This window comes from Hippichthys cyanospilos, chromosome 14, assembly GCF_059441005.1.
Source record: "Hippichthys cyanospilos isolate Australia breed blue-spotted pipefish chromosome 14, RoL_Hcya_1.0, whole genome shotgun sequence".
Taxonomy (NCBI): domain Eukaryota; kingdom Metazoa; phylum Chordata; class Actinopteri; order Syngnathiformes; family Syngnathidae; genus Hippichthys; species Hippichthys cyanospilos.
The window spans coordinates 7,238,803-7,251,135 of record NC_142382.1 but is presented as its reverse complement, the minus strand read 5'-3'; the positions used below and the strand labels follow the sequence as shown (position 1 = coordinate 7,251,135).

At 39.6% G+C, this 12,333-nt stretch overlaps 1 protein-coding gene across 1 annotated transcript; it reads left to right on the top strand.

The window, feature by feature from the left end:
- The first annotated feature begins 22 nt into the window (after positions 1–22).
- On the top strand, positions 23–12,311 carry atg9a (ATG9 autophagy related 9 homolog A (S. cerevisiae)). Its single transcript, XM_088433809.1, has 20 exons — positions 23–316; positions 406–458; positions 1,021–1,174; positions 1,248–1,291; positions 1,439–1,503; positions 1,690–1,839; positions 2,648–2,789; positions 2,868–3,008; positions 3,094–3,214; positions 4,134–4,309; positions 4,384–4,506; positions 5,224–5,411; positions 5,485–5,638; positions 6,414–6,593; positions 6,690–6,902; positions 6,983–7,212; positions 8,362–8,479; positions 9,244–9,508; positions 10,461–10,609; positions 10,887–12,311. The coding sequence occupies exons 3-20, from the start codon at positions 1,072–1,074 to the stop codon at positions 10,893–10,895; spliced, it is 2,571 nt and encodes an 856-aa protein (XP_088289935.1). The 5' UTR covers positions 23–316; positions 406–458; positions 1,021–1,071; the 3' UTR covers positions 10,896–12,311.
- The last annotated feature ends 22 nt before the right edge of the window (positions 12,312–12,333 follow it).

Here is a 12,333-nt window from a genome sequence, read left to right as displayed (position 1 = left end):
TGTCTATCATACCTTTGACAGGCGCTTGCTAGGGAGCCGCTTGCTAAAAACGAAAGCTAACCGCGGAAGAGAGGGCTAGCACAAAACGAAAGCTAAACACTACCGCTTGAATTCCTAATGTTCGTTCTTTTATAAGAAATTCGCCGCGGGTGAGAAACGCCGACAGCGTGGCTCCTCACACAAGGTTTATTTTTAGGAAGTAAGGCGGGCCCTTTTCGCTGTCAACCACAGCAACAACACCTGAAGCAGTTCCACAGCTCGAGCTCGCCAATGTGCCGTTTGTTTACATTCTCTTCGCAAGAGTGCCTCGTCAAATGTAGGATTTTTTGGGACATTTTCTTTCCATGAACGTTTCCTGTACAGTGGGTTGATGTCATCTCTGTTTGGATTTTTCTTTTTGCTTAGATGGGATTGATGAAGGTCCACAGCTGGAGGGGACGCCTTGTGCTGGAATGGAGGTAAGCTTGTGCAGGTGATATAGATAATGAAATGACCAAAACACAGGTTTTTATTACATAAAGAAATAGAACCACGTGAGGTATTTCAGAACAGGTTTACATCGGCAGGATAAGTCAAACAAACATACCTTCTAATATCCAGGGTGTGTTTAGAATTAACCAATTATATTCAAATTATGATAATAATAAACACTCAGCCAGCCCACGCTGATGTTTTCTTTTATTAACAAGTTATAGATCATGTTGGTGGTCAATTTCCCTGGTTTAGGACCAATTAACTATTGGAACAATGACCCAAAACTGATAGACTCACTTCAGATGTTCAACAATCAGACTGGGGTCAATTTGTGGAGTTCAGAGTTCAAATCATTTATCTGTTATTCTGTTTTTATGGTGTAAACTCTTTCACTAGGGTTTTTGGATGTGATTTTTGGAAGACTTCAGATATTTCATCTGCTAATCTTACTCTACTGTACTACATACAACAGAATGAACCAACGTTTGTTTGTCATGTTTACTTTCATTTATCTGTACTCCCCGACCCTGAACGTCATCTGGGCAGAAGGCAGTAGCTGCAACCGCGGCAACTCATCACTGACGCTCCTCAACTACAATGGCGCACTTCGACACGGAGTACCAGCGTCTGGAGGCATCGTACAGCGACTCCCCGCCGGGCGAGGAGAACCTGCTGATGCATGTCCCCGAGGGCGCAAAATGTATGAGACACATGGAAAAAAAAAAGACAAATTGTGGACTCAAATAACAATGACTTTTTTTTTTTTATTGCAGCACAATGGCACCACATTGAAAACCTGGACCTGTTCTTTCAGAGAATATCCTTTTGAAATTGTTTGTCTTTTTTGACGGATTGACAGCCCCAGTTAGAGGTGTGCCATTAGCCCGGAATTAATGTACCAACATCAGCATCTGGTCAGTACATAAAATTAATGGTTATTCAACATTTCCTTAACATATTTTACGTTTATAATTTGCATCAGAAGAATGGATTCACGTGTATGATCCTGGGAGAGATCTTCGAGCTGGTGTAAGTTATATCCTCAATACAGGATTTTTCTTCAAATCAACCTTTAAATAAATGTTTGTTAGTTTTTGTTTTTTTTTAAGCCATAATCATCCAGAATGATTGAAGAAACTTGAGATTTTATTTTGGGGCCATATTAGATGTATACCATCCAAATGCCTTTCAATGGCTTTGATGCTACCTTCACAGCCAGTTGCTGTTCGTGGTTGGCTTCACCGTGTTCCTCGCCAATTGCGTGGATTACGACATCCTCTTCGCCAATAAGTTTGTCAACCACACAGATACCTCCAAGGTCACCCTGCCTGACGCTTTTGTGCCCGTGGATGTCTGCAGCGCACGGTAGGGACGGCACATTTAATCGATTTTGACAAATATGTAAGTGTACGGTGTTCCCTCATTTTTGTGGTTGATGGAGACCAGAAATAACGTCCGATAAGTAAATTCGGCCTTTGCAATGACTTGTCGCTGTAGCATGACCGAAAAATACACAGGAACCTTTTTGAAGCATTATTTTCTCTGGCTTCTGTTCGGATTGGCAACTACATTTCTTTTTTAGACTGCTAAGTTTGACTCGTGTTACGTCGCCATTAAACTAAACTTGCATAATTTTGTACGTAAACTTGTGTACTCGTGCCGCTAACATGAGGAGTTAGTGTGTCAATGATAAGTATTTTTTAAGACCTTTAGCAGATTCGGTTTGATGCTTATTTGCAAGTCAGTCAGTCACAATGGCTATTTAAAGTCAACTGTTGCTTTCCTTCCTCTTTGTCAGACAGTGAATGACTTAAAAAATTTAAATTCAAAAGTAAAAACTTTAAAATCTTAAATTCTAAGCGGTTTTACTCTTAAAAGGCTTTTTAAAGTGATATGTTCACTCTCCAAACCGCAATGAAAGAGAGTAAAAAAAGGTAAGCAAACGTGTGTTTTCTGTTTACGCAAGTATTATATTTCTGAATACAGTTATTTAATAATGTAGCAAACCACTTTTAAAAGTTGTAACCCCTCAAAATAAGTTGCATGAATAAAATCATCTCCGGGAAAAGGCGCATTGTATGTATGTGTGTGTATATGTATGTATGTGTATGTATATGTATGTATGTATATATGTGCTTCGTACAGTAACGCTATCAATTCCGTATCAATTCAGTATCCGAGACAACGCATTTGTCATCTTTGTGCTGATGATCTCCGGGGTGTTTTGGCTCCACCGCCTGGTGAAATTCATCTACAACGTGTGCTGCTACTGGGAAATCCGATCCTTTTATATTAATGCCCTGAAGATGACCATGGTGAGACCTCTTGACACTAACGCCACAATATTAAAAACAAAAACTTGTTCATTTCAATTATGTTGTACGTTTTATCAGTCGGAGCTTCCGTACGCAACCTGGCAGGAGGTTCAAGCCAGGATCGTGGAGATCCAGAAGGAACATCAGATCTGCATCCACAAGAAAGAGTTGTCAGAGCTTGACATTTACCACCGCATCCTCCGTTTCAAAAACTACATGGTAATCCTTTTTTCTGTTTGTTGTTTTATTAAAAGCTTCATGTGACCTTGGACCACTTTGCCATCCCTTCTTTTGCCTTGTGCAGGTTGCCATGGTGAACAAATCTCTGCTTCCAGTGCGCTTTCGACTTCCACTACTTGGTGATGTTGTTTTCTTCACGCGGGGCCTCAAGTACAATTTTGAGCTCATCTTCTTTTGGGGGCCAGGTTTGTATCTTCATCAATCATCTAGTATATGTTTTTTGATGTTCTCATCACAAAGTGTTTCATTAAATACAATGCAAGCAAACATCTTTTGACGGCCAGTGGATTTAAAGGGATACTTAACTTATTTAGCGATCTTCAGTACGGTTGCCTGAGTGCTAATATCAAGTGATCTGTATCGGGCCTTATTTCAAGGTATCGATACTTGCGGCCGATACTACTTGTATTATGCTATTTTGGAACAGGTAGATCTTTCTATAAAAGGATATGTCAATGTTTTTTATGGGTTTTTTTTCTGGGGCGTTGGGGGTTTTTTGTATCTAAAGGACTAGTATCTGTACTTTGTACCAATTTTTGATACCACTGATGAGCCCCAAAAAGGTAATTTAAAGAAAGCTCTATCTATTCCAGTATAACGTTTTCTTTCAAATTTGCTTAAAAATTTCATGGCATATTTTATCCTTTTAATTTGTAATTTCTAGTTCCTGATCATTAAATTGCTCCGAGAGGCTGCCATCATGAGAATTGATATTTTACAATACTCAGTATCAGAACTCGCCAATCACTAGCATAGGGGTGTGTGACTAGAAGCAGTGTGAAAAAGATGATTGAACACTTCTAATTTCAGTCGTCAACAAATGGCAAAATATGGTTTTAAAGGTATTATTTGCATATGAAAAATAATGAATAAATCAACCATAGATAAAATATGACCTTTTTACTGCAGAAAATGGCTAAATAATTTTAGTATCCCTTTCTACCAGTCATTACATTTTGCTGACATATAAACAAAGATGTCCTATATAGTAAATACAATAAACACAATATTTTTCCAGCACAAAAAGTGAATTTAAAAGCATATGTTCAAAACGATCCCAAACAGTATAAAGTGCTGAGTTCGTGTTGCGTTTTCCTCCTCCAGGCTCTCTGTTTGAGAACGAGTGGAGCCTGAAGTCTGAGTATAAGAGAGGAGGAAACCGCCTGGAGCTTGCCGACAGATTAGCGTCGCGCATCCTGTGGATCGGCATCGCCAACCTCCTCTTGTGTCCTGTCATCCTCGTGTGGCAGATTCTCTATGCTTTCTTCAGCTACACGGAGGTACGGCTTTTTACCGCAAAGTTCAAACTGGAAATTTCAATCAAGTTTGATGACGTGTGTGCGTGTCTGTCAAGGTGATCAAACGAGAGCCCGGTTCCCTCGGAGCGCGATGCTGGTCTCTGTACGGCCGATGCTACCTGCGCCACTTCAATGAGTTGGACCACGAGCTTATGTCCAGGCTTAGCAAAGGCTACAAAGTGAGTGAATTATATTCTTTAATGACCGTATTTTTCGGACCATAAGCCGCGACCTTTTTTTCTCATGTTTTGATCCCTGCGGTTTATCTGTTGTTGTTTTTTGCTAGCCACCAGCAAGCAAATGTGTGTATCTGTTCGAAGTGTCAATTTATGGAAAAACTATCAAATAGAACTGAAAAGATGTGAATCAATGTGCTCAAAATCAGTTAAAACGATATATTATTAAAAGAATATATATGTCTAAATTTAATAAGAGGATGTAGAAAATGTGAGGTAAATTTGAGATGTGTAAATTTTGTATACAGTACACAGTATATTTGATTTTATTTATGTATTCATGATTCTATATGAACGCGGCTACTCCAAGGCTAGAAACTTGTTCCATATCACAGTATAATTGACAAGTGGCTTCATTAATCACCAATTAGATTATTTTTTTTGTTTTAATGGTGGTGTGTTGATGTTGGTACTTTTGTGATGTGTTGGCAATAAGAAACTGTTAAAACACACAGTTTAAAAGGCCAACTTCAAAATAAAAGCATACTAGGGCTTTTGCAATGTCATGTTATATTTTGTGTGATTATTTTGAGATTGGCCTTCGCAACACACCACTGGCCTGTAACATGATGTCGTTGTTTCTTTCTTGGTTGGTCTTTTTTCACTGTTTTGCCGTGATACAAAGAAGAAATGGTGACATTTTGAATGGATTCGTTGCAGGCGGCGTCCAAGTACATGAACTGTTTCCTCTCACCTCTCCTGACGGTGGTGGCTAAGAACGTTGCCTTTTTCGCCGGCTCCCTCCTCGCCGTCTTGATCACGTTGACCATCTACGACGAGGACGTGCTCGCCGTTGAGCACGTCCTGTCATCAATCACGCTGCTCGGAGTGTGCATCACCGTGTGCAGGTGGGGCCTTGGTTTTTTTAATGTCACCTCATAGTAAATATCGAAGTTATATGTGGTTCTCCTTTTTCCTCAGGTCATTTATACCTGATAAGCACATGGTGTTTTGTCCCGAGCAGCTGTTGCGAGTGATCTTGGCTCATATTCATTACATGCCTGACCACTGGCAGGGCAATGCACACAGATATGAGACACGGGACCAGTTCTCGCAGGTTTTCCAGTATAAAGCCGTAAGTACAAAAATTCTCATATCAAAGTGAAAATTCTAATATCGAAGTCGGAATTTTATATATAGTAAAGATTCCGGCATGAGAATTCAGATTTTAAAGTCAGAATTTGAGAATAAAGCCAATCTGAGCCGAGAAGAACTTGAACAGAAATCTCATAAGCCAAGTAAACAACAACAGAGTCTCAAAATGTTTCATCAGTGAAAGAATCACAGAAAACATCACAAATTCACAATGGCGTCCCCTAAGCTAAGTTCCCAGAAGGACAAGGGAAAAAGTCTAAACCCATCTGGGGAAAAATAAGAAACCTTGAGAAGAGATCGCAACTGTGAAGAGCTTTCAAGTCTGGTTTATTCTCAGAATTTTTAGAATAAAAACAGAATTCTGACTTATTTTTAAAAATAAGGTCAAACGTAATTCTGACATTCTCAGGATTCTGTTTTACAGTGAAAATTCTGAGAATAAAGTTGGAATTCTGACTTTAAAGTTATTTATCTTTTAAGTCGTATTTTGACTTGAGAATTCTGAGAAAAAAGTTTGAATTTTGAGAGAAAAGGGAGAATCCGCTGCACTGGCATCATTTTTTAATATAAACATTTTAAAAATGAGTTAATACTTGATAACTATTGGTTGAATTAACTTAAAAAAAAATAAATAAAAATTCCCATTGGACCAGGTTTAAAGAACAAATCTGGTCAAATGTGGTCCACAGACCAAACCTTTGCCCACCTCTCATTTGTTGCTACATTTTTGGCCTAGCGTTTATTTTTCCTTGTAGGTGTTTATATTAGAGGAGCTCCTGAGTCCCGTGGTTACTCCCATCATCCTCATATTCTGCCTGAGGAGGAAGTCGCTGGAGATCATCGACTTTTTTCGAAATTTCACCGTGGAGGTGGTGGGCGTGGGAGACACGTGCTCCTTTGCCCAGATGGACATCAGGCAACACGGGCACCCTGCCGTAAGAGCTTTTTCCTTTGGGTCATGGCCCAATCAATAAGTAGCCTCGTTCTACCGTTTGGACTGTAAATAAAAAGGTGCGTCCCTGCCTCCACAGTGGATGTCCGAGGGGAAGACCGAGGCGTCCATCTACCAGCAGGCGGAGGACGGCAAGACGGAGTTGTCCCTGATGCACTTTGCCATCACCAATCCGCAGTGGCAGCCACCCCGCGAAACCACGCACTTCATCAGCCAGCTGAAGGAACGAGTTCAGCGAGAGGCCACCGGGGCTCCCTCCGACGCTCCTCCGCTCTCGCGTTCCGAATCCGAAGTACGTCCCGCTGCACTTGAGCGTCGCCATCAAAACAACGACCGATGATTTGATTTTTTTTTCTTTTTCATCACCTTTAGCCGAGGAGCCTGATTGCCAATCTTTTGGTGGCGCCGTCGGCTCTGGCCTCGGTTCAATTTGGCCGGGATGGTTCACTGAGCGGTCACGCGGTGGCGGCCAATGACGCGGTGGCGGCCTTGCGCTCTCTTTCCCCAATCAGCAGCAGTCTTCACCTGAGGGGTAGCTTCAGTACAGCTTACAGGACCGCCGGACATGCCTCCGCCATGAGCAGGACTATGGCAGGCTCTGGGTACCAGCAATATGTCCAAAAAATATATATTTATAGTGCATTTCACACAGTACTAATAGTCAAAAGTTTGGAAACACTCTAATGTTTTTAAATGTCTAAAAATGTTCCTAAAGGGGACCTAAACTTTTTTTTTTAATCCATTTTCAGCAGTAAAAGGTAAATGCTGTAATACCTGTAATATAAGACACACTTTTTTCCCCCTAAAGTGGGGTACTTCCTATAAACCGTAACTTTTTTTTTTCAATTCGGCATTACTCAAGGAAGATTGATATGTCAAGCACATAAGCTGATTTTTGATGCACAGATTTGCATTTTTATATCCGCTCTATTCAATAATTACCGTAATATGATTAGGTCGAGGGCGGACGTCATTGCCTGTTGCAGGCAACAGTGGTTCGTGTAAGCTGAGGTTGTTACGGCATTATTTTCAATAAAAGAAGCGAGCAAACTGAACCAACGTCCGAATCCTTCCTCGTTATCACACAGGAATATTACAAAAACGGAGAGGATCATGTAAAGGTTATGATGTCTTCAGCTGGTTCAATTAAAAGTGGCAAGATATAGAACTGTGTGCGCCATTTAGCGAACACGAAAAAGTATTCCATGAATTGCGTTCTTTTGGCATATACACACAATCATAAACTCGGTATAACACGGATGCTGCACAACTTTGGATATTTTTGGCAAAATCGTGCTTCGCGCGCATTCAACGTTACGCTGGCGCAGCCTTCAATGACTGATCAGAATGTGAGAAATCTGAAACACACTTAACTCTCGACAAATATATAACTTACAGAACACAAGAAAATAAGACTAATTTACAAAGATGAGATTTATTCTGTTTAGCTATAGTTTCTACATTGTCCCCAAACTGCTATACACAGTAGCATAGAAAATACTGTACCAGTATTTGACCATAAAACTAGGGGTGCGTCCTATAAGCAGGTGCGTCTTATAATCGGGGAATTACAGTTCTTTGTCTAGTAATATTTATCATATACAATTGATACACTTCAAAATCCTTTTTTCCTATTTGATATCAACTGAAAATGAACTTTTTTTGTTTGTTTTTTTTCTTGACTTCTCCTTGAGTACTCAGTCACCAAATGTTGCCTTTTTAAAGCTTGTATATTCTCTCTTTTCCAAAAGGACGGATGCCCGAACCATGAGCTCAGGGAGCAGTGCGTGGGAGGCTCAACTCACCAGTTTGGTCTTGTCAGAATACGCCTCCACGGAGATGAGCATCCATGCACTTTACATGCATGAGGTAATTGGATGTGTCCACGTTTTCATATGCGTACATATGTAATATATTTGGTTGTTTACACAGGGGAAAAAAATGAGCTTAAAAATTTGAAGTCAACCGTATCAGCTAATATTCAGGCTTCGACCGATTTAAAATGGTGTCATTTTTCATTTTAATGAAGCCTGAATATTGGTTATGGTGGATTACTTCAATATCGAGCTCGTGTTTTCTTATTTCAGTGTAGCAAAGGATAATGGCTAGAGGTTATGGTTAGTTAGCATCAACTCTATCGTGTGCTATATCCATTTTGTCGTCAAAAAAGAACGTATGTCAATTAGACGGTTTCTATATGTAGCATGATAGCAGTGTCCTTTTTTTGTTTACCTCACATAAAATGTTTTTGACTGACTTGGTACGTTTGAGAAGATGGCTAACATTTGGGTCTAGGCCAATGGAATGGTAACATTGGTTTTTTTTTATGCTTTCTTTCTTTGTTGTACATCGAGGAACAGTGTGCGGAAAATCCAAGGTGGAAATCTTGTTTTGTGTATTTTTCTACAAAATTTTGAATCGGGAACCCCAATTTTGTGAAGATCCCAAAGCAAATATAGTATTCAGTATTATTCTGTGTGTCACGCTTCAAAAAGGTAGATTTCATTGAAAATACAGTGAAAAATGAACTAATACCGCATGACTCTTTTTTTCCGTCTTTTCTCACTCCTCTGTAAAATGTGCGTTTTCACTAAGTGTTCCCATTTGTGCTTTTTTTTTTTTTTTTTTTTCAGTTGCACAAACAGCAGTCCCGCGGGGACGCAGTGTTCCGCCACGCGTGGCACAGGCAGGAGAGCGACGAGAGCAGCGACAGCATCCCCGACGAAGTAAAGGGCGTGCCCAACTCCCGCTTTAAATACTTCCCTCGTTCGCACACCTTCCCCACCGCGGTGCCCAGTCCCACTGCCATCCCGACATCGGCTTCTGAAGGCGCCGCCGCCGCGGGCCCAGAGGGGGCGTCGTCGCAACATGGCGGCAGCAAGCAGCACCTGCACAGCGGTAATTAGCGCGCAAAACACCTTGGATGGCAGCGTTGGGCAATAAGTGGGCTGTGGGCATTTGAGGCGGCTTGTCGTACGATTGGAAAAACAAACGTCAGATGAACAGAAGCAACAGGCAAATCTAGTTCACAATACAGTGAAAAACCATAGGAGGGACACAAAGAGCAAGTGCTCAAAAGTGATGGAGATAATGAAGCTTTGTGAAGCACTTGTGATGTTTTTTGACTCATCTAGATCAGTGGTTGTCAAATTGGGGATACCTGAAGGAACTTCAAAAAAATATATATATGTGCAGTAGGTTATTCAAATTCATTACTGTAAAAAGCCAGATTCTCTCACATGTTAGAATGGTTTGACCCAATTTGTCATGTGCCACCTCTCGTTACCTGTCAAATTAATTATTTATTTTTGTGAACACATCTCTACTGTAATCCCAAAAGAGGACATTTTAAGTTGAATATTTTTTTATGGACAAATATTTATTCATGATTATTTCTTTTTGAGAACAAGTCTGACACGTTATATTGATTATTTTTTTGGGACAAATAATGTAATGTAATTGTTGGTAATAGATCCAAAACATACATAGTGACAAATGGCTACTTTTGTCTAAAAGCCCCTTGCTTCATTTCACCAGTTTCTTGACGTCAAAATGCCACAAAACCACAAACAGGTTTTTAGCAAATAACTATGAGCAATAGATCCCCCAAAAATCTGCAACTTCACGAATACTAAACTGTAAATATTCACAGCATCATCTATCTATAGGACTGAAGGTCTTTTTTTTTTTCTTGATTGACGTTCTACAGCAACATAATTGATACATTAATAACAATTTAAGCAGTAGTAAGTAAAGTCTTAACCAATTAAAATCAATAGTAAACAATTACATAAAAATAGGTTGAAGAAATAATCCATTTTTAATGACGAAGTCCCTCTGCTTCCCCCAGATACTTTATGCGCAGGGGGGAAAGTGACGAGGTCCGCCCGTGTTCCGATGGGTGGCTGGGCAGAAGAATCGCAGCAGTCTGCACCACGACGCCATGAGTCGCTCCCGGAGGAGAGCTCTGAGGATGAGATGCCGCCGCACGTACACAAGGTGGACTTTACTTGACACTTTTCAGCGTCGTTCAATTCCATGGCACAGCAGCGCATTTTAAATATGAAAATGCCTCACGGAGCAAATCTGTTCTTTACTCCGGCTGAACTTACCAGAGCATTTTTTTGTTCTTTTTCTACTTTGAGATGAATTGTATCAAAATCATCATTTATTAGAAATTCGATTAAAATGAATTAATTAATTCATTTAAAATAGTTTATTTAGATTACCGAGAATCAATAGAAATAAACTGACATTGTTTTTGCTTTTATTTCAGGTTTGTTAGCTACTAAATGGGATCAAGCAGCGGATTTCTTCCATTCAACGACACCTAAACACACCTTTGACTGGATCGTTCTCCTCGACAGTATAATATAACGCTGAATTGATTATTGGGTCTTACATTGAAATTTTGTGAGGGGTTGAACAACTGGATATTAATATTTCTATGTTTTTTGTTTTTTTTTTAATCTTTGTTTCACTTAAAGAGAAATAATGCTGATTTTGTCTGAATGAAATGAATAGAATACAGTACTCACAAAAAGTTACCGGTAATTGTATTCAAGATGAAGCTCTATTAATGCAGGTTGTCCAAATGAATGGCCCGGGAGCCATTTGAGGCCCACCGTCTACGTTTTTGCCACCTAAACTAAAAGTTAGGGCTGTCGAAGTTAAAATTTTAGATTTGGAGATTAATTTGAATTGTATAACATAGGGAGAAATTTTCAGTTTTATTTACTTCCTGTGGCAGCTGAACTCTACTGACTTTGAATCCAAACTTAGAGAAGCATAACCGGCAAACAAAGGTGGACGTTTTGCTCGACGGCTCAATGTAAAAATTAAAAAGTCACACATTTTGTCAAGCCAAGTTCAAATGCCGTGTAGTTTTAAATCTTTGCCGTACCATTTCAGAACAAAACGCTTAGAATAGATTTTGACATGGCCCACAATGCTATTTTAAAAATTAAAAGTTTTATGGTAAAAAAATTAAAGTGGCCCTCACATCTTATTGTTTTTCTGTGTGCGGCCCTGAGGTAATCATGGACGCCCCTGCATTAATGGAACCATAAATTTCCTGATTCAATGAAAATGTATTTTTAAACGGTCCTATTTGTCTTGTTGCGCACATTTTGTTGTAAGTACAGTTGTATATATACAGTACAAGTACACTATTTCAAAGTGCACTGGCTCGAGCTTGCAGCTTGCAGATTCAACACTATAAACATCACCTTGCACACTTAGCATTCCATAGTTCAGGTTCTGTGCTTATTAAACAAAAGGGATGTGTTATGCGCACTGAAAAAAAAAGACAAAAGATTTAGGTGTTTTTTGCAGCAACAATCGTGCACGATACAAAACCTTCTGAGCAAAAGCCCATTCATGCAAACCCAGATCAGATCTGGTGATCCATGATAGCAATAGCAGTATGACTCGAAATGCCATCACATCACCAATCTTGATGCACTTTAATGATTTAGCGTTACATCACATAGGTTGTTTGCATGTGTAGCCTGTACTTTTACGTTAAGTTGATTTTTTTCTGGAAGGTAAGACCAAAGGGATGTGCCATAAAATTGACTTTCAAAAGAAGTGATTGATAATGGGTGTTGTGTAGACGTGTTTTCTGTTGTTCATAGTACTGTAAAATAAGAGTTTGTACAGATGTAAATGCTGCCATTAAATAAAGTAAGCATTGAATGAATTAATGGAGTCATCTTTGTATA

Excerpts from the sequence above, each read along its gene's own strand:
- atg9a (XM_088433809.1), top strand. The coding sequence starts at position 1,072 with ATGGCGCACTTCGACACGGAGTACCAGCGTCTGGAGGCATCGTACAGC. Across the intron at positions 3,009-3,093 it reads TCCGTTTCAAAAACTACATG|GTTGCCATGGTGAACAAATC; the intron begins GTAATCCTTTTT and ends TGCCTTGTGCAG. Across the intron at positions 7,213-8,361 it reads AGGACTATGGCAGGCTCTGG|GACGGATGCCCGAACCATGA; the intron begins GTACCAGCAATA and ends CTTTTCCAAAAG.